General features: G+C 43.4%; 1 protein-coding gene across 12 annotated transcripts in view; it reads right to left on the bottom strand.

Annotated features, from left to right (window-relative positions):
• Window positions 1-19,925, bottom strand: part of LOC135542800 (target of Nesh-SH3-like) — a 33,144-nt gene extending 13,219 nt beyond the window's left edge. For 3 of the 12 annotated variants that reach the window (XM_064970010.1, XM_064970008.1, XM_064970005.1), the window contains exons 1-12: window positions 19,746-19,925; window positions 9,268-9,447; window positions 7,319-7,387; window positions 7,086-7,221; window positions 5,903-6,093; window positions 5,158-5,210; window positions 3,756-3,795; window positions 3,246-3,323; window positions 2,980-3,054; window positions 1,669-1,875; window positions 1,223-1,300; window positions 70-282 (exon numbers count right to left, since the gene is read on the bottom strand). In XM_064970010.1, the coding sequence (XP_064826082.1) occupies window positions 70-282; window positions 1,223-1,300; window positions 1,669-1,875; window positions 2,980-3,054; window positions 3,246-3,323; window positions 3,756-3,795; window positions 5,158-5,210; window positions 5,903-6,093; window positions 7,086-7,221; window positions 7,319-7,387; window positions 9,268-9,447; window positions 19,746-19,821 (1,396 nt within the window). In that variant the 5' untranslated portion in view covers window positions 19,822-19,925. The remainder of the gene's footprint in view (window positions 1-69; window positions 283-1,222; window positions 1,301-1,668; window positions 1,876-2,979; window positions 3,055-3,245; window positions 3,324-3,755; window positions 3,796-5,157; window positions 5,211-5,902; window positions 6,094-7,085; window positions 7,222-7,318; window positions 7,388-9,267; window positions 9,448-19,745) is intronic. The other 9 variants (XM_064970014.1, XM_064970013.1, XM_064970012.1 and 6 more) reach the window with 5 other exon arrangements.
• Between the last annotated feature and the right edge of the window lie 2,526 nt (window positions 19,926-22,451).

Consider the following 22,451-nt stretch of genomic DNA (forward strand, 5'->3'; position numbering starts at 1 on the left):
GAAGGAAGGAAGGAAGGAAGGAAGGAAGGAAGGAAGGAAGGAAAAGGGGAGGGAGAGAGATTCCATTACCCCCTGTTGTTCTGGAGGTCTGTGATGAGTTATTAGACCTGTGAAGAAGGGATGAGGAGGAGGATGAGGAAGAAGAGGAGGAGGATGGGGTATCTTGTCTTGAGCCATCAGTGAAGGGAAAGAGAGGGTTTGTGGCAGCAGGAGACTTCATGGTCCTGGCTATCAGTGTGATGGCCGGGCCATGGGGTTTCAAATTTCTCTGGCTGCCTTGACCTAGAAAACCACAAAAACAATTGTAGAACCTGTTACAATGTGTAGTCTCAATGTTAAAGACCATGCTGTTGTGCCATTCAGGTGTGCTGGGAGCCACGGCCCTTAGGAGTGGAATAGTGGGGTTAGTGAGGATGATTCAATCAGTGATCTCTCAAATAAATCTGCAGCATTCAATAGTGTGGTTTGATTGAAGGCATCTACTGTAGTTCCCTAACATGAGCTCTTAACTCATGTCAGCCTTGTTGTTATAAGTGTTGCATGTTTTTTTGTGTAATTTTAATTAATTTAGTGACGCAATATTAACAATATTTACTGTATTTACTAACAATATTTACTAACAATATTTACTGTAGGATATTTCAAGCATTTTTCATCCTAAAGCTTCCACAATCTTGAGGAATAGAGTCATAGATGCTGCTGGGGCTAAGCAGTGCAGCGTAACCATGACTGTCAGATTGTGTATGCCATGCAGATATGGATAATGCAGTAATGTGGTTGATAATGTGGTGGATGGTGCAATCACGGGCATTCAGTCCAACTCTTGATCATGACCTGTGGACCAATGAGTGTGCATTAAAGCTGGACAACAACACTGAAGCTGTGGACCAATGAGTGTACATTAAAGCTGGACAACAACACTGAAGCTGTGGACCAATGAGTGTGCATTAAAGCTGGACAACAGCACTGAAGCTGTGGACCAATGAGTGTGTATTAAAGCTGGACAACAACACTGAAGCTGTGGACCAATGAGTGTACATTAAAGCTGGACAACAGCACTGAAGCTGAGGACCAATGAGTGTGCATTAAAGCTGGACAACAACACTGAAGCTGTGGTCTGAGATGACCTTGACACAGTGGACAGCAGACAGACAGCGGAGTGTACGTAGACCAGCTGAGGCAAAACACAGTGAGGGCATTCATACGATGAGGTCATCGTTACCCAAGTTGTTATTATTGGCTTTCTCACTGCCCAGGGCGGGGGTTAGCAGTGATGCTCCTTTCTGTGATTCGCTGAGAGCTGTGTGGAGAAAAAATGGTTTTATCTGTTTCTGGAGGGTTGGGTTACAGTGGTCTGTAGAGAAATTCAAGACAGGCAAGGAAGCTCTATCTGTTACCCGGGCAGCACTCTCAAAGACTACCCATTGAGTAAAGGAAAGCAAAGGATTCCTGCCTCACTTCATATAAAGTTTAAATGTCCCTAATAGCTTTAGATACCAGTACGTCTTTCTGTTTCAGTAAACATCCAGGCGTTTTCTCCAAAGAGAGTTAGGCATTTTAGATCACTTTTTTGAGGGGTACCACAGTATACTCTGATGCCCTTAACATGACATTACAGACTTTTTCAAATAAGTAGAAGGTAAAAGAGAGTTGAAAGGTGGAAATTACCAGAGGAAGGGTTATGTGTCTTCACTGTGGCGCTAGTAGGTCCCCTGGGTTGGGTCTTTCCCTGTTGCTTTTCACCGGGTGGAGAGGGGTTGTTAAGGACAGGGGTGGCAGATGAGGTACTGGGGGTTTTGTTGGGTAGGAGTTGGGGGGGGGCAGGAGGGAGGTCCACGAGATGAGAGGAAGCATTTCTAATACTGTTTCCTCCATCTGGGTGAGAGAGAAGAGGGAGGTCAACTTTGATTATGGGGACTGGAATCTATGGAGTCATATAAAGACATACCTTATGGAACATTTTGATGCCAAATATTTGAGGTCAATATCAACAGTTCATAGACAGGCATTCAAATCAATCTCTTTGGCTCTGAGATGAATGTCTCTGAATGCCTTTCATTGACTGTATAAGATTGTAGTTATTTATCTTTTTAAAATAGTGGATTCAGGTTGATTTAACTTTGTCACATAATGTAGTTGTACCTCATTGAAATACACACAAAGTCTTAAAAATATAATTGGAAGGAGTATTTAGAGGGACAGAAGGGGTACAGGGCAACTTTGTGCTGCCTTTCCCTAATGGGAAATTCAAGCACGTTTTTTTGCATGCAGTGTTGTCATGCAGACTGTTTAAACCCAGCATCGCCACTGGCTTTAAGTGCAACAACTCTGTAAACCAATGAGATGACAGGGATGAAACATGGAGAGAGATGATTGAGATGACTGATGTCAAGAAAGACGTCATGGTGTGTGGACACAAACATATGAAATGATGGATTTTGGTGGACACTGCTGTAGAGAGAGAGAGTCGCAGAGGTTGTGGGGATAGACATGAGAAGAACAAACAGCAGAACAATTGAAAAAGGATGGATGAATAGATCAATGGATGAGCTATGGGTGAAAGAAAGAGAGTGGAAGAGAGAGAGAGGGGTAAAGGTAAAGTGCAGAGTTGGACTGATACAGTATGGAGGGAAACTGAGCAAAATAAGAAGCCAATCCTCTCACAGCGCCTGAGGTCTAAGCAAAACAAAATCCCCGTCATGCGTGCCCTTCGCATTTGCTCTGGCAGAAACCTACGCGCATACTTCCAACTCTGTGGCGGCACCGTCCTGTGCCACCACCATCTCCACGATCCAGGGACTTTCTACCTCTCAGTGGACTCAAGGCATGCCAGCATGCAGCCAATCACAACGAACAGCTGCGGTTCTCACCCCCCACCCCAGCCCACCCCTCCCCTCGCAGCAGCGTAGTGGACATAGCCAAGCGATGACTGACTGCGAATAAAGCTTGATATGATTCAAAATGTCAGTCGCTGTTTACCCAGTGGGAACTGTGGCCATTGAGGCTCATTGGAGCGGGGGTCAGGCCTAGCTTCCAGGTGTCTCTCTGGTGGTGCTGTAGAAAATAATATCACGTTTCATAAAGTGTGAATAGGAACAAGGTGCAAAGGTAGCGAAGGTGTAGGGCAGGAAATGTGTTTGACCACAGAAGGTCTTTAAAGACAGTGAAAATAGTAGTGTTTTTGGCAACAATAAAAAAACAATGTGAAAAGTGAAGTGCTTTAGAATGAGAGAGAGAGGAATCACCAAAAGCGGTCTTGGGAGCTCCTGGGAAACCTTGGTTTTTGGTCAGAGGGAGTCTTGGCTGAGTCTTATTGTGAATAGCTGGGAGAGAAAGGGAATCAAGAGGAGATAGGTAGGATTTCAAGTAGCTGCAACATACTCCCTATGTCTAAAGTAGTGATGCTGTAAACCAACACTTTACATTACATAGGCATATTAAATTATTAAAACAGTGTAAAGGCATTACCATATCAAAACAGTGTAAAGGCATTACCATATTAAAACAGTGTAAAACAGTGTAATATGCATCTATATCCTCAGAAAACAGGTGTAACAAGGGTTGGTAGCATTTAGCTGTCTGGACTTATACACCTGGAACAATATCATGACATATTCTACATTCCTGTACATTGGAATAAAGCTTAGGTAACGGTGTTGCCTGGACATGCATATGGACATGTAGCATTCCTCGCTGTTTCATTTGGATGCAATATAAAAGTTCTGGTTTCAAGTGATTACACGGAAATGGCTTACCTGGACGAGGTGGGAAAAGTGCACGGGACATGGGTGGTTTCTGAGAAACAAAAACAATCTACAGTTGGTGGACGGTTTTATTGCCACCAGATCCACAGCCACAGTTCATATGTCAACGCTAATACGCTACCCGTGCTAAAGTCATGTTTTCGTTATATGGTGAGGATAGCGTTGTGCTTTGTGCTGTCTCCCCTTGAGTGCTACATCACTGGGAGTCTCCCTTGAGACATCTAGCGTACCTAACGTGCCCTTCAACCTCCCTTAACGGCACATACATCACTCCTGACTTCTGCCTGGAAAAGACATTTCACCAGAAAACATTTATGGTCTGCTGTCTACACTTCACTTACTGGTACCGGACTTAGACTCACTCACTCACTCACTCACTCACTCACTCACATGAGAGATCAAGGGCCGTATGACAGTCACACTTGCATATAAGCTACAAAATCAAAATAGCCACCATGAAAGAGATTGGAAAAAGGATTAGGCTGGGTTTCTGCTGATGTAAAAAGGGCTTTAGAAATAAATACATCTGATTGATTGATTGTGAGTAGGCAGAAAGACTATGTCAGCGCGAGCGCGTCATGTGTTGATTTGCGATGTTCTGCCTGTCACAGCTGGGCTGTGAGGGTGACCCTCTTAAACCCACATTAAAGAGTCTCTCAGGCCGGGTGCTGGGGTCAGACAGGGTAAGCAGACAGCAGTTTATTGACTCTACTCTGGTCTTATACTGTCACGCCTTGGTCTTAGTATTTTGTGTTTTAGTTAATTAGTTGGTCAGGCCAGGGTGTGACATGGGTTTATGTTATTGTGTTGTCGTATTGGGGTTTTTGTAGGTATTGGGATTGTGGTTGATTAGGGGTGTGTTTAGTTTAGGTTTGGCTGCCTGAAGCGGTTCTCAATCAGTCAGGTGATTCTTGTTGTCTCTGATAGGGAACCGTATTTAGGTAGCCTGGGTTTCACTGTGTATTTCGTGGGTGATTGTTCCTGTCTCTGTGTAGTTTCATCAGATAGGCTGTAATTAGGTTTCACGTTCCGTTTTGTTGTTTTGTATTTGTCTCAGTTATTTTCATTGTATTCGTCATTTGTTTCATTAAAAAACATCAGTAACCAACACGCTGCATTTCGGTCCGACTCTCTTTCGACAAACGAAGAACGCCGTTACATATACAGCTCAGCTATGCTCTGCTTCTCACCCTCTCTCACCACATTTGTATATTCTCCCTCCACAGTGACAGCAGGAAATAAAAATATATTTTCTTGAAGAAATAAAAATGAGTGGTAGGGTAAAGTTGTAGTGAGAGAATACGTATGCCTGTGGAAGCGATTTAGTACAGAGACTGAGAGTCCCGTAGGTCATAGGTTCTTATGCTGTATGGCCAACAAACACAGCACATACCATTGGCTTCACAATAGGGGTCCGGTGCTTGTAGGGTTTCTGGACGCTTTTGTCTGCAAAACATGGAGAAGAAGATGTAAACAATTGCTATTCTGAGAAGAGAGTGTCGGTAGGTCATCTTTTGAAAGTCTGGCAAGTAGGAACGAAGCACAAAATGGCTCACATGATATGAATGTTTTATTTTTTGTTCTTGAGACACAAAGATTTCTTACAGACTTCTTCAAAAATAAAACAAGGAGGTACTGCCTGAACTCTCTGATTTTCACTTTCTTAAGTATGATGTACATACCGCCCATGCAGGGTTGGGAAGTAACTGTCAATGTAATCCGTTACATTTCCAGCTGCAATATTGTAATCAGATTACAGATACGTTTTAAAAAGTAGATGACTACTTCTTGGATTATTTTTAAATTCGGAAAGGATGTTTGCTCAAAAAATAAATACATTATGACACCTTTCTGTTTTCTCAACGGCATTCAATTCAGCATTGAAAAGAAGCCGGTAAGTTTACGTTTGTTCCACTTGAGCAAGTCTGACCACAAGTCAGAGACCACTTTGATGACACTACAAATGTGTTTGATGGACCCTTTTTGTCTTCTTCTAATGCCTCTTAAGGGGAAAGTAATCCAAAAGTAACTGAAAGTAATCAGATTACGTTACTGAGTTTGGGTAATTCAAAAGTTACATTACTGATTACAATTTTGGACAGGTAACTAGTAACTATTACATGTAGAAAGTAACCTACCCAACCCTGCGCCCATGTTGGTTTTGTGAATGACAGGCTTGCTCCAGATTCCGCTGCGTTCGTCTTTGTTGGAGCGGACCCCAAACTCATATGGGGTGTCGGGCTTCAGGTTGTCAACCACAGTGTCGCTGGTGGGGCAGGTCTGGTAGATCCACTTCCTGTTCCTCTCCCTGTAGCGGACAGTGTAGTGTCTGCATGGGAGGGACAAACAAGGCACAGTAAACAACATGCTGATTCTTGTACAGTAGCTGTGCATCTTTATGGCAAACTCTAACCTTTGGAAAATTCTGCCTTCTTTTCTCATCGACCAGCAAAGCACAGCAGGCGTGCTCAACATCATACAGTATGGGTGGCTATTCCAGCTCTACGGCTGTGGTCTGATGAACCATAGTGACTAATATGTTAAACAAGCTTCCTCCGTTAGCTATTGTTAATTCTGGCTCCGATATCTCAGGTCATCTCGTCAGTGTCAACTGATCCCTTTTCATGCCCTCAGGGATTGTCTTTCTGGGTAGCGTTGCCGGCTGTAGCCAAGCAGTAAACAGAAGGAACTGATATTAGCTTTTAATAAGCCACCAGATAGAAGGGGGAACTCTCAGCTGTAACTTAGGTCGAGATTTCCAACGACTCCTCCAACTTACGGAGTGGGGGAAATTCAAGAATGTATTTAAGGTGGAGCATAAATCGAGTGATGGAAAAGTGTGTTTGTGTCCCAGCAGTACAGTCCATGTATTCTCAGTCAACTCCTGCACACACCTGTGTTGGAAAAGACCTCGGTCCATTCCCATGCTCCATTTTCCATAGAAAATAAATGGCACACTTTCTCAACGTTTCTCTACAGAACTGTTATGCGTCATAAATCCTCCAAGGTTCGACGGCACAGTACATTGAATGCAGGGTATGAGTTTAAATCTAGTCAAGCCTCCATACAGTATGTCATCTTTATATATAGCTAGCAATAACAGCCTGGTATTCAGATCTCAGTGTGTGCACCTGATTTCAACTAGATCCTTCTCTTTTGTGAAAAGCAGATAGTCTGAATGCCTTAACAGTGTGTAACTGTATTCACCTGTCATCCATTTTGAGCTGAGTGAGGCTGTTTCTGTGGAAGCTTTGGCCTGAGAAATGCAACATGGAACTGGAACCAGATGCCTGGCTGGCGGTGCGGTAGGGTATAACTCACCCGTCTTCCAAACAGTCGTTCATGATGTTGCCTGCTTCGTAGGGCGTCTTCAGGAAGGTTCCCCAGGACAGCAGCACAGAGGTTGGGGTGACGGAGCCAATAACCAGGTGGAGTGGCTTCTCCAGGTTGACCTTTCCTGTGAGGACAAAGGTCAAGGGTCATACACTATATTTGCAACAGATTTGATGACCTGATTTAACCTTTTAGATGCGTAGACAGACTGCCGCAGGTACCTGTGCATTGTTTCTTTACGTCGTTGCTCGGGATTGGCTGGACAGCAACAAGATACTTGGGTTCAGCGTCTGAAAGGTTAAAAGTAAAACGTTGTCACATTGATTTCTCTGTCATGGAAAAAGGTATATACCAGAAGGGGGGGAATATTGTCCTGGGCAGTGAAAGAAGGGTTTGGGAAGAAAGAGTCCTGCTGATGCCTGGTGAGTCACTAACCAGCCAGGTCTCTGGTGTTAAGGAGATGGGCTGAAACTATTCAAATCAGCTGTAAACAGAAACAGAACAGATACACAGATGAAAGAGCTTGACTTTAAGGACACAACAGATGAAAACAAACAGTCGTTCGGATGGTAAATTGAAATGCAGTTGAGTTGCATGAACTCCTCGGAACAATGGAACGTTGTCCAACCTGCAGAGACTTTAATACATACAATAAATTCTCTAAGGGGTTTATATTATCCACCCACAATCTAACAGTTGTCTATTGTTATAATACTTTCCCAAATGCAAACAGTGTCCGAGGCTAGCTAGGAGGGGTGAAATATGGGTATGAATCTGGAGCCCAGTTAAGACACATCTGGCCGCTTGGATTCAATGTGCTATAAAAACAGTGATCCAAAAATATTGTGTTTCTATTGCATGAGAATGGCGAGCTCATTAATGAATAACTATACAGAACAAAATAGACAGGATGTGAAGGGTGGAGCACTAAGGACCTGACTAGGTCCTGGTGTTCAATGGATTAACATAAAGCCAGAGCACCTGAACTGGCATGCCAGGAGCAGGAGCAGGCTGGCATGGATCGAAGCTGGCACAATGTTATGGGTGGGGCATTGGACAAATGATAGTCACTTGGTTGCTTAAAAAAAAGCAAACTGTTGGGTGTGAGGAAACACTTTAAATAAGTTAAGAGTCAGCACAGAAGAGGATCCCAGAGAGTCACAGTAACACAACCATATCCTATTGGACTACTATGTGTGTCATTGTTGCTGAGAAGGTTCTGTCTACCCTCTGCTCTCTTGTTGGATCCCTCTGGGCTCTCTCAGGTGTTCTGGAAGGGCACCTGAGACCAATTTAACTCAGCTCTTTGTCGTCGTTGTTTTTGTACGTGGAAGGTCATAGCTTGTACCAGTGAGAAATGATGTTTGATCACTTCTGTTCTCTCACACAGGTGAAAGGGCTCAAGGAAAAGTGACTAAAAAGCAGTTCCGCATTGAACAAACAGCGCCCCTTTCACTGATTGGGGAGCCAGCCAAGGGAGTTGTTCTATTCTCTTTAGTCTCTGTTTCCTTTCTACTCTAACACTTCATAGCCACTGGCCATTGAGACCTTTTCATACAACAAGAGGAAACCTGTTCCTGACCTGCTCTCATTTCGTGCCGATCATAAATCCGAGCAGATCAACACAAAACAGTAATAAAGGAACCTTATTTGTTTGATTTAATTATGAAAACACTCCGATGTTTACTTTAACTCAAGTGATTTTAGTGAGTGGGAGTATCAAGAAAAATAATCAACAGCGTATCATTCGAATTCTAACATAAGCATGTGGTTTCACGCTCAATAGATGATCTACACAAGCTGTAAAGTAATCTTCCACTGGCCCTGTGCTGCCCTGCTAAGGTGCCGTAGTGGGCTGGGATGCTGGGATGTATCTCATGAGAGGCTGTGGTTGATGATGAATGGAACCCATTGAGCTGCAGGAAAGGGTTTTAAAGAGGAAAGTCAACACTGTGGCATGCTTGTAACTCCTGTCCTTTTCACCCTGTTTGGAGAATCTCTGTGCTCTACAAAGACAGGTTGCTGGGTTTCTCAGAGGAACGGTTTCTCCCCACACTGTCGTATGTTGGAGTCACAATATACACTGTTATGTTATGACTATCTGACGAATCCCTGAAAGTCAATAGGTTAGTGTGTGTGTGTGTGTGGTCTTACCATAGACTGGTCTTACCTATCTCAGTCTCGTAGGGCTCTCCATTCTCAGGCAGCTGGATGAACTGTTTAGAGAACATGCTGCTGCCGTAGCCCAGGATGTAGCCCTCCAGCTTGGTGTCAGGGTTGGGACGGACAAACTTCATCACGATGGTGTCGCCCGTAGCGTTGATGCGAACCTTCATGTTCTGTCTTCTCACTGTTAAAGGGCAACAAGTAGAATAATACAGTTGAATTGCATTGTGGATATGATTAGTTGAACTGTGGTGCATAGTACCTAAAGATGCTAGTGCATTCCATCACAGCCAACCTTCAGCACCTCACATGAACATGAGCAGATTGCAAATACTGTGCAGAGCATTTGTGAATTGCATCTATAAGTGCTGCATTTAGAAAAGCTTCTGGACACAGATTAATTTAGGGGTAATTGCAAGATAAACAGCTGCCTCTCCCCAGGTACCCAAGGGATTAATCAAACAGGATTGTGTTTGTGGTTCAGGAAACAGACTGCAGTACTCTTCAACTGCAGCCAATATTACCCTGAACGCATACAGGAGATGGGATACTTGATTCCCTTCATCAGTCATAAAATTGGACTATTAGGATAAACCCAAAGGACTTTAAACCCACTGATATTGTCAGGCTTGTGGGAGTGCGTAAGCACAGGAGAGGTCAAATTAGAAGGTGAAATGCAATGGAGGATGTAACTCTTGAAGGTTGAGCTCCAAAGAGTTCAGAAAAGTCATTATTAAAGAACAGAGGCTAAATAGCTGTCTGGGAAATGTCCTAAACATGAGTAATGGAGCTCATTTGAACCTGGTAATACGACTCTTTAGCTTTGGAAAAGGCTTTCCCTTGTCCACCAGGTTCCCATTTCCCACCATGCAGGAACTGGACTGATTCGGCTGCTCGGTTAAAGAGGCTGTTAAATGCTAATGAAAAGCAGGCTTAAAATGCCACATAAAGGGGATCAAGATGGTGTTCGGGAAAGGATGTTGTGGCAGTTTTTTGTCGTCACACACATCAGTCAACAGCCCACCCTTTTAATGCCCATGCAGGCAAGAGGCAGGGCGAGCGTTCTGTCACTCCAGCTAACCCCAATCATCACTCAGAGCATTAATTAGGTTTTAACGATAGCCTAATCACTCCCATTCACAGAGCAAACTTGGGATGAACCTTGGATATAATATTGGTGCCTTCATTATCGATGACCCACGAACCTCTTCAATCAAATCAAACTTTATTTGTCACATGCGCCGAATAGAACAAGTGTAGACTTTACCGTAAAATGCTTACTTAACTTCTTATGGCTGGGGCAGTATTGAGTAGCTTGGATGAATAAGGTGCCCAGAGTAAACTGCCTGCTACTCAGTCCCAGTTGCCAATGTATGCATATTATTAGTATATTTTGATAGGAAACACTCTGAAGTTTCTACAACTGTTTGAATGATTTCTGTGAGTATAACACAACTCATATAGCAGGCAAAAACATGAGAAAAAATCCAACCAGGAAGTGGGAAATCTGAGGTTGGTCGTCTTTCAACTCATTCCCTATTGAAGATACAGTAGGATATTGGTCATGTTGCACTTCCTAGATGTCAACAGTCTTTAGAACCTTGTTTGATGCTTCTACTGTAAAGTGGGGGCGAATAAGAGGGGAATAATGAGTCAGAGGTCTGCCAGAATTCCTTGAGCTCGTGACGCTCATTCACATGAGAGCGATCTCTGTTCCATCGCAATTCTTCCAACAAAGGAATTCTCCGGTTGGAACATTATTGAAGATTTATGTTAAAAACATCCTAAAGATTGATTCTATATATCGTTTGACATGTTTCTACGGACTGTAATGGAACGTTTTGACATTTCGTCTGCTCGTGCGTCATGAATTTGGATTACTGGGATGAACACGCTAACAACAAGGAGGAATTTTTACATAAATGATGGACATTATCAAAAACAAACATTTATTGTGGAACTGGGATTCCTGGGAGTGCATTCTGATGAAGATCAAAGGTAAGTGAATATTTATAAGGCTATTTCTGACTTCTGTTGACTACACAATATGGCGGATATCTTTTTGGCTTGTTTGGTCTCTGAGTGCCGTACTCAGATTATTGCATGGTTTGCTTTTTTGAAATCTGACACAGCGGTTGTTTTAAGGAGAAGTGCATCTAACGTTCCATGTATAACACTTGTATTTTCATCAACATTTATGATTAATATTTCTGTAAATTGATGTGGCTCTCTGCAAAATCACTGGATGTTTTTGGAACTACTGAACATAAATACTGAACATGTATACTGAGATTTTTTGATATAAATATGAACTTTATCGAACAAAAAATACATGTATTGTGTAAGATGAAGTCCTATGAGTGTCAACTGATGAAGATCAAAGGTTAGTGATTAATTCTATCTCTATTTCTGATTTTTTTTTACTCCTCTCTTTGGCTGGAAAAATAGCTGTGTTTTTCTGTGACTTGGCTCTGACCTAACATAATCGTTTGTGGTGCTTTCAACCATAAAGCCTATTTGAAATCGGACACTGTGGTGAGATTAACAAGAAGTGTATCTTTAAAATGGTGTGAAATACTTGTATGTCTGAGGAATTTTAATTATGAGATTTCTCTTGTTTTGAATTTTGTGCCCTGCACTTTCACTGGCTGTTGTCATATCGATCCCGTTAGCAGGATCTCAGCCCTAAGAAGTTTTAACCAACAGTGCAGTTCAAGAAGAAGAAAATATTTACAGGGATAGACTAAAATAAAAAGTTATAATAAAAAGTAACACAATAAGAATAACAATAACGAGGCTATATACAGGTGGCACTGGTACCAAGTAAGTGTGCAAGGTAGTTGAGGTAATCTGCACATGTAGGTGGGGGCGAATTGACTATGCACTGGTAACAAACAAACAGCGAGTAGCAGCAGTGTACAAAAAGGGGGGGATCAATGTAAATTGTCCGGTGGTGATTTTATGAATTGTTCAGCAGTCTTATGGCTTGGGGGTAGAAGCTGTTGAGGAGCCTTTTGGTCCTAGACTTGGCACTCTGGGACAGCTTGCTGTGCAGTAGCAGAGAAAACAATCTATAACTTGGGTGATTGGAATCTCTGACAATTTTATGGGCTTTCCTCTGACACCGCCTATTATATAGGTCCTGGATGGCAGGAAGCTTGGCCCCAGTGATGTACTGGGCCGTTCGCACTACCCTCTGTAGCGCCTTGCTGTCAGATGCCGAGCAGTTGCCAAACCAGGCGGTGATGCAACCGGTCAGGATGCTCTTGATGGTGCAGCTGTAGAACCACATGAGGAAGTGTAAAACAAACAAACAACCATATTTGTGTGGTGGTGTTGCGGAAGTTGCCAGGAACGTTTGGTTTGGAAGAATTTAAAAGCCCACTGGGTTTGCTGAATCAGAACAACATTGCGCAACTTTTTACACAGTGTGGGTGAATTAACTGTTTACATGGATACTAGTGTCCATTTCTCTTCTCCGCTTAACCCCAAAGAGTAATCTTGAATTAATTTCTCTTCTCCGCTTAACCCCAAAGAGTAATCTTGAATAAATTTCTCTTCTCCGCTTAACCCCAAAGAGTAATCTTGAATTAATTTCTCTTCTCCGCTTAACCCCAAAGAGTAATCTTGAATTAATTTCCCTTCTCCGCTTCACCCCAAAGAGTAATCTTGAATTGTTTGGAATATAATTGGAGGGGGGAAATGATGTTTTGCTTGTCATGTTTCTGCTTTTTAGGATCATATTTCTAGTGGCGCCTTTGATTCTAACTGTCATTAATAAAGGTACCTCCCCCGGCAACATGACATAACCTGTGCTTACCTCAAGACTCCTGTCATGTTATTGCTGACTCCCTTTAATTTAACAAGAAGGATGTTTTCAGTCTCTGGCTTTATAGCTGCAAATCCATAAGGTTTTATTAAAGAGACCCTAGACTTACAAGGACTGTAATGTGTTTTCCTGTGTTTATAGAGGACCAGATGACCACTTCACCCCTTGTGGAGACATACAGATGAAGAATGATTCTAGCTACAGGGGGAGAATGTGGAAGACATTATTATGTTACATAATACCAATAAATGTATACTAAAGCTTGTGGAAAGGCTTACTCATCAAAAATGCAGGTTGACGTGTATTGTCATCCATCTTTCCCTGGAGGCAGAACTGAGAGATTTCCGCCACACCCTTAGAAAAAAAGGGTTCCAAAAGGATTATTTGGTTGTCCCCATAGGAGAGCCCTTTTTGGTTCTATGTAGCTCTTTTGGGTTCCATGTAGACCTCTCTGTGGAAATGGTTCTACATGGAACTCCAAAAGGTTCTACCTGGAACCAAAAGGGTTCTTCCAAGGGTTCTCCTATGGTGACAGTCGAAGAACCCTTTTGGGTTCTAGATAGCACCTTTTTTTCCTAAGAGTGCAGCTGCAAAGTCATAATTTGGCTATATTGTAAAAATGAATGGGAGAAATGTGATTGTTTTTGGGGGTCTTAGTTTAAGGTTAGGGTTAGGCGTAAGGGTACCGTACTAAACCACAGATTACCTCTATGTCCCGCAGCATAATCCCAAAACGTTTACTTGAGCAACCACTGTAGAAGTGTGGTTAAGGTTAGGGTTCATGTTAGGGTAAGGTTTCAAATCATACACTCTTAGCACCTCAGCTACACTCTTAGCACATTTTTTCTATCTAGAACCTTTAAGGGTTCTTCGGCTGTACCCACAGGAGAACCCTTTGAATAACCCTGTTTGCTTCCAGTTAGAACCCTTTTGGGTTCTATGTAGAACCCTTTCTACAGAGGGTTCTACATTCCCAAAAGGGATATATCTGGAACCAAAAAGGGTTCTCCTTCTTTCTAAGAGTGTGAGTGTAGTGACCACACTGCAGAGCTGCCTCCATTACATGAGTCATACCAATAAATCCCAACCTGCATAAAAAATAGCCCCTTCATGCTGGAAAGCTTTTTAGCTATGTTGTGTTCGGTTGTCAATAAAGTTATCCTGCTCTTGAGTAATGTTTCAAGTTTTACATTTTTAATGTCACATGCACAAGAACAGTGAAATGCCTTGCTTGCAAACAAAAATGCAATAATCAATAACAATGTAATACTAGAAAAAACACACAATAAATATGAAGAACACAATAAGTAAGTAAGCATACTTACATACAGGGTCAGTTCCAGTACAGTACTGTATTTACAATGTGCAGGGATACTGGTGTGATGGAGGTAGATATGTACAGGGGTATGGTGACTAAGCATTAGGATATATAATAAACAGAGTAGCAACAGCTTGTGCGTGTAGAGTGCATATTATACGTGAGTGAGCAGATTATGGAGATTATGGAGTGAATGGGTGTGTGAGTAGAGATAGAGCATAGAGATTAAAAGTCAGTAAAGATACAAGGTTAACTCAGATAGTCCTTGTAGCTATTTGGTTAGCTATTTATCAGTCTTATTGCTTGGGGATAGAAGCTGTTCAAGATCCTGTTGGTGTCAGACTTAATGCACCGGTACCGCTTGCCTTGCAGAAGCAGAGAGGATGGTCTATGGCTTGGGTGGTTGGTGTCTTTAATGATTTTCCGGATCTTCCTTTCACACTGCCTGATATAGATGTCCTGTATGGCAGAGAGCATGGTCCCAGTGAGGTACTGGGCTGCCCGCACCACCCTCTGTAGCGCTATGCAATCGAGGGCGGTGCTACTGCCTTAACAGGCAGTGATGCAGCCAGTTAAGATGTTCTCAATGGTACAGATGTAGAACTTTTTGAGGATTTGAGTGCCCATGCCAAACTTTTTCAACCTCCCGAGGGGGAAGAGGTGCTGTTGCACATTCTTCACGAATGTGCGCATGTCTTTGGCCCATTTTAAGTCTTTAATGATTTGGACACAGAGGAACTTGAAGCTCTCGACCTGCTCCACTGCAGCCCCGTCAAAGTGGATGGGGGTGTACTCGCCCCCTCCATTTCCTGTAGTCCACTATCAGCTCCTTGGTCTTGAGGGAGGGGTTGTTGCTCTGGCACCACCCTGTAGGCGGACTCATTGCCGCCGGTGATCAGGTCTACCACAGATGTCTCATCAGCAAACTTGATGATGGTGTTGGAGTTGTGTGTGGCCACGCAGTCGTGGGTGAACCGGGAGTAAAGGAGGGGACTAAGCACACACCCATGTGGGGCCCTCGTGTTGAGGGTCAGCATGACGGAGGTGATGTTGCCTACCCTCACCACCTGGGGTCGGCCCGTCAGAAAGTCCAGCATCCAGTTGCAGAGGGAGAAGTTCAGACCCAGAGTCCTAAGCATGGAGACGAGCTTAGAGGGGACAATGGTGTTGAACACTGAGCTGTAGTCAATGAACAGCATTCACACACAGGTATTCCTCTTGTCTAGGTGGGTGAGGGCAGTGTGGAGAGCAATTGAGATTGCGTCATCTATGGATCTGTTGGGGTGGTATGCAAATTGGAGTATGTCTAGGGTGTCTGGGATGTTGGAGTTAATGTGTGTCATAACCAGCCTCTCAAAGCACTTCAAGATTACAGAAGGGAGTTCTACAGGGTGGTAGTCATTGTGGCATGAAGCCTTAGAGTTCTTGAGAACAGGAATGCAACATCGAGAGCATCCTGACCGGTTGCATCACTGCCTGGTACGGCAATTGCAAGGCAATTGCAAGGCACTTCAGACGGTAGTGTGTACGGCCCAGTACATCACTGGGGCAAAGCTGCCTGCCATCCAGGACCTCTACACCAGGCGGTGTCAGAGGAAGGCTCTAAGAATTGTCAAAGACCCCAGCCACCCCAGTCATAGACTGTTCTCTCTACTACCGCATGGCAAGCGGTACCGGAGTGCCAAGTCTAGGACAAAAGGGCTCCTCAACAGTTTTTACCCCCAAGCAATAAGACTCCTGAACAGGTAACCAAATGGTTACCCGGACTATTTGCATTGTGTCCCCCCCCCCCAATCCCTCTTTACGCTGCTGCTACTCTCTGTTAAGCTTATATGCATAGTCACTTTAACTATACATTCATGTACATACTACCTAAATTGGCCCGACCAACCATTGCTCCCGCACATTGGCTAACCGGGCTATCTGCATTGTTTCCCACCACCCGCCAACCCCTCTTTTTATGCTACTGCTACTCTTTGTTCATCATATATGTACAGTCACTTTAACGATACCAACATGTACATACTACCTCAATAAGCCTGACTAACAGGTGTCTGTATATAGCCTTGCTACTCTTTTTTTCAAATGTCTCTTTACTGTTGTTTTATTTCTTTACTTACCTACACACACACACACACACATACCTTTTTCTTTCGCACCATTGGTTAGAGCCTGTAAGTAAGCATTTCACACCTGTTGTATTCGGTGCACGTGACAAATATACTTTGATTTGATTAGTCATCTTAAAAAATGTGGGGATTACAGACTGGGACAAGGAGAGGTTGAAAATTACAGTGAATATGCCAGCTGTTCTGCGCATGCTCTGAGAACGCGCCCTGGAATACCGCCCCCGCGGCCTTTAGGGTATTGATCTGATTAGAGCTTTCTTACATCGGCCTCAAAGAGCGAGATCACCCAATCCTCTGAGACGGTGATGGCTCTCACGCCCGGGCACGATGTTGTTGTTGTCAAAGTGTGCATAAAATGCATTGAGTTCATATGATAGAGAGGCATTGTTGATATTAAGAATTCCCAGTAAAAAAAGTTGTATAGAAAAAAAAATAGATTTTTAAGCATTAGCAAAGGCGTGTTTGATTTGGCTGTGAATCTTCAGGAGACAGATTGTGTGCTATCATCAGTGTCCGTCTTCAGTCTCTTAAGCTATCTTTGGGTTGTTTGTTCTACAGATTGGCATTGGCATCCTGTTGCCTTCTCAAATGATGGAAAAGCATGGAAGTTTGACACTTAAGACATGTGTAATCATGCATGGTGGTTTCTTGGCACGGATGTGGTGTTTCATAGTTGAAGGCATTCCAACTGCAGCTGATTGACCCAAGAGCAGAACTCGGTGTGAGGCTGATCACAAGTGAAAACAGTTGGTTTGGTTGCATGACCCATAAAGTGAATAACAGCCAGCCTTCAGGGTATTGCGCTGAGGGAAACATTCTAGCTAGCATCTAATCCTTTGGCAGACTTTGAGATATGTTAGTCAGAAACAACTTCTCTTCCAGCAATATCCCAAATCGTTGTGTTTGTTTGTTTTGTATATTGAATAAGGGACTAACAAACTTCACTCAGACCAAACCTTGAAACACTTACAGTACATTCTGTTGTGGAACATGGTCCTTCCATTTCTCCCAAATTGAGCATACCTGTACCTTCTTAATTAAAATGACACATCTGTAACAAAAGTCCCCTAAATCTCCAGACACTACTTTTCTAAATCGATTCTCCAGGAGCATTTTACCTCATGGCTATATGGAACATAAATCGTCCCTCATAGCTTCTCTGGGTTCATATAGCATATATTGTCCAGTCACATTTAGATGGACTTGATCTCAACGCTCTACATGTTGAAAAACACACACATGCACTCCTACTGTATTCTCTTTGACTGTGTCCATCTGGCATGAGTCCAACTTCACCCTTTCATTCGTATAGCTTCCCATCATGCCACAGTAGTGGGGCACAACAGCCCCCGCCTCTCCGCTCCCATCCTCACCAAAGAGATGGTAGTTAAACAGCGTGAAGGTAGGGTATATTTGCACCGAGCACTATAGCACAACTGATGAGTGGCTTGGTGTGAGACTGAGTCGTCACTCTTTGATCTCCTCTAATGAAGTTTGACCATGCGTGAAGAGCTGGGGGCACAACCACGTCTCCAGCTGCCTGCACAACCACAGCTTCAACATACTCCGAGCTCAGATACTCAGGTACACACATGTTACCCGTTTACAAGTACCCCCACCGCCCCCGCATGTACTCCGGGAATATAACGTAACACCTCAACAATGTGCAGAAAGGAGACACCGCCGCACGGAAGGCAAAGCGGACACTTGAATCTTCTACAACATGTATTGTTTAACAAGAAGCCTCTCTGCCTGACATTGTGGAGTGTGCAGAGGGGAGATGTTGGCCCAAACCCAAACCTAACCAAACCAAACCCCTCCCAGCTGTGTTAGAGTATCATTGATAGACACCGCAATCACAAGGCTACATCCTCAGGGAAGTCCACTGGACAGCAGCAAAATGATCATTAGTATAAGATTTCTAGTCAACAAACAGAGTGGCGCTCACACAGATTCACTTTATTTTAATCATGGAAACCTGTCCAAGAAACACCCCAAGACAACCAACAGGCAGAGATATATACACACACACACACACACACACACACACACAACACACACACACACACACACGCACACACACACACACACACACACACAGCGATGTCCTACTATACTTGTGAGGACTTTTTTGGCATCAACAATTCATTCCCATTAAAATTCCTATTTTACCGAACACTAAACCAAACCATTAACCTAACCTTAAACCCTAAACCTAACCCTAATTCTAACCATAAAACTAACCCCTAAGCCTAAAATAGCCTTTTTACAAGTGAGAACAGGCTAAACGTCCTCACTCCTATGAATTTCTGTTGTTTTACTATTCACATACACACTGCCGCTAAAAATGTTTGATATTGGCGAGTGTTTGCATGTGAGCTAATACAGTGTATCGATCATCCATTGGTTATAGCCTGACATTTCCCTTTTCATTTCTAGGAGAGTAAATTCATCATATTGCATAATTGCATGTTTAATGGAACAATCGGTACGCTGCTGAACGTCCTGTAGCTCAAACAGTTCATCATCATCTGAACATGATCTCTAACAAAAGGCAAATCAAGCTTCAATCAGACATTACAATTCTACAGTGAGACAATAAAGCATCAGAAAAGAATTCAAGGAAACATAATCTACGTACCGGTAACAACCAAACTTCTGCTTTTCATTCCGTTTTTTAAAATCTTGCACAGTCACAGCTACAAGTTGCAAGACAGATATACAATGGTTTTGCACCTGAATCTAAATGCATTGCATTTATGGTCAGTAAATCACTTGGATGAAAGCATCTGCCATTCACACTGTGGTTTCGCTGCAGTCAAGTCTGCACAACTCTACACATTATGCAATGTCCTAAACATTTTGGTCAATACTTTGAGATAATTTCATGGGACATTACAAACTGGACCAACTGGACCATGAAAACCCTACTCATGTACACATTGCAATTTGGTTTTGGCAAGCTACTTCTTTCTATACAACGTGAATGGCATTAGGAGAACACATGCAAAGTCAGCAAAACATTTGCATTGTGCACAATGCACAATGATAAGCATCAACAACACCAAAACACTTTCCATCACACATGCATTGGCAAAAACATAATATGCATGATCAAAACTATACATAAAACATGTAACACAAAACCATACTACCCAGAAACACAAAACACCTGACTTTACAGAACGGCCAATCTGTGCACTTGCCTCTAATCCTCTGTGCAGGGATGCAGTTGAGGAGAATGGATCCAGAGAGGAGCAGGAGAGAGACTCTGAGGAGCATGGTGCCTGCAATAGAGCTCTCTGGACAGGGATGCTGGACAACTTCACTAAGGTAGCAGCTCAATTTAGGGCTTGTGCAGCGCTCCGTGGAAACACTGTGGAGTGGAGAGGACCACCGGACCACGAAGCATCTATACTTGCAGCATAGGAGAGGGGTGGGGGTGGGAGGGGACTGGTGACACACCCTATTCCTAGGTGGGTGGCTAAATGTGTGGAATCTGGCTGAAACGTTTCCCTCTATTTTTTTTCCCTCCCTCTGTTTTTGTATCACCCACCCGGTTTTCCCCTCCCCTTCCTCCTCCTCCAGCCCCCCTCCTCTTATGTGTTATTTTTGTACTTATATTTATTATTTATTTATTTATTTATTTATTTATCCTTTGTTCAACTCAAGTGCTATTGCAATGTAGATTCCAGGAGGTGCCAATGTGGTGGGCAAAACAGGGTGGTAGCACAGGAGTGGCACCCTCGCTCCATCCTAACCTATGGCCTTGGGGGTAAAGTTAAACTCATGCAGTGTAGTTTGTATGGCACACTCCCATCCCCACCTCTGCCCAACATGTGCACACTGTGCAGACTAACTGGTACCATGTTTCTAAGCCCTTTGCTTTTGGAACACACTACACAACATCACAGTACATTCTCTCTGAGCACAAATGACACGGGTGGAGCAGCGCCAACGGGTATCCAAATCCAACCTCCACTGGAGCTCTTTGGGAGGCAGTGACCATGCTCTCCCGCCAAGAAGTCCAGCCCCTGACATAGAGGAGGTATGAGGGGCGGTAGTACAGAGGAGAGAAGGAATCCAGCCCCTGACATAGAGGAGGTATGAGGGGCGGTAGTACAGAGGAGAGAAGGAATCCAGCCCCTGACATAGAGGAGGTATGAGGTGCGGTAGTACAGAGGAGAGAAGGAGGAGGAGGGGATGGAGGGAATAAGAGGGGTATCCACACACTTCCTTCAAGCTGATTATGTTAGGAGCCCCATCCAAACAACACGTGCCATCACATGCGACAGGATACCGACTGGTGGAGACAGCTGTTCCAGACACAGCGCCTGCCTCTGCTCCATCCCACAGGAACTGAATAGAGGCGTATTCATGGTTCATGCTGCCATCCACTAAATCACCAAATCCATATTTTACACAATGGACAAATTAACTGGTGACTGACTGACCGCCAGAAGTATATATAACAGAAACCAAAGCACACATATTCTGACTTTAAAATAAAGAAGGGCTGTTAAGGGAAAAATGCAATGTTGAAACTTGGGAAAGACATTAACCCCTCGTACTCATTGGACCATTCCTGCCAGAGACACAGTGACAAACAAGCATTGACACGCAGGTAACCAAAGTCAACACCCAAGCTGAGGGGCAGACAGGGACCTAAAAGCAGCCCTGGCATTTCTAATACACCAGCTCACTTTCTTCCTTGTGGCCCCCACACCAGACCATTTCTTCCTTGAGGCCACCATTATTAGCCAGATAGTGATAATTTTGTGTAAAAAAGGTTTGGCAGGCCCACTAGGCTAAATGGACAGGCCCATCTGCCATTTGGCCGAGATGCCAGATGTCCAGTCCGCCGCTGCCCAAGTCCTGTACAGTTGTGAAACTTCAGGCTCCTTTTTCTCCTCTTGACTGCGAACAATAATGTTGTTATTGCCTGACCGGAGTTTGTCCCCAATAAAAAGTTTTACCTCAGAGCACGTCTCTCACATTGTTCTGCCAATTTGGATAATGTCTCAGTGGTTGAGTGACCCATTAATGTTTAACTCTGACAGTAAGGTACAGATCGTTCTTGGGTTTGTGCACTTCCTATAGGGGTAGATCACAGTCTCTATGAACATTTCACTGCTAACGATGGTCATTAATTGATGTGACTTATTGTTTTGTACATTGAGTTCTGAATATCAAGCATCACTTGAAATTTGTGAGAAAAACATAGGTGTTTATTGGTTTCAGATAATAAACAACTGATTGTTTTGTTGTTGTTGTTTTGCTTAATTGATCTCATTTAGACTATTGAACAAAGTGTTTAAGCCCAAAGCTTGATTCTTTGTAAATCATCATTAAAACAGTATGTCTGTGTACGTACAGTGGGGAGAACAAGTATTTGATACACTGCTGATTTTGCTGGTTTTCCTACTTACAAAGCATCTAGAGGTCTGTAATTTCTATCATAGGTACACTTCAACTGTGCAAGACGGAATCTAAAACAAAAATCCAGAAAATCACATTGTATGATTTTTAAGTAATTATTTTGCATTTTATTGCATGACAAGTATTTGATACATCAGAAAAGCAGAACTTAATATTTGGTACAGAAACCTTTGTTTGCAATTACAGAGATCATACGTTTCCTGTAGTTCTTGACCAGGTTTGCACACACTGCAGCAGAGATTTTGGCCCACTCCTCCATACAGACCTTCTCCAGATCCTTCAAATTTCGGGGCTGTCGCTGGGCAATACGGACTTTCAGCTCCCTCCAAAGATTTTCTATTGGGTTCAGGACTGGAGACTGGCTAGGCCACTCAAGGACCTTGAGATTCTTCTTACGGAGCCACTCCTTAGTTGGCCTGGCTGTGTGTTTTGGGTCGTTGTCATGCTGGAAGACCCAGCCATGAGCCATCTTC

This window comes from Oncorhynchus masou, chromosome 6 (genome assembly GCF_036934945.1).
Source record: "Oncorhynchus masou masou isolate Uvic2021 chromosome 6, UVic_Omas_1.1, whole genome shotgun sequence".
In the NCBI taxonomy this organism is placed as follows: Eukaryota; Metazoa; Chordata; class Actinopteri; order Salmoniformes; family Salmonidae; genus Oncorhynchus; species Oncorhynchus masou.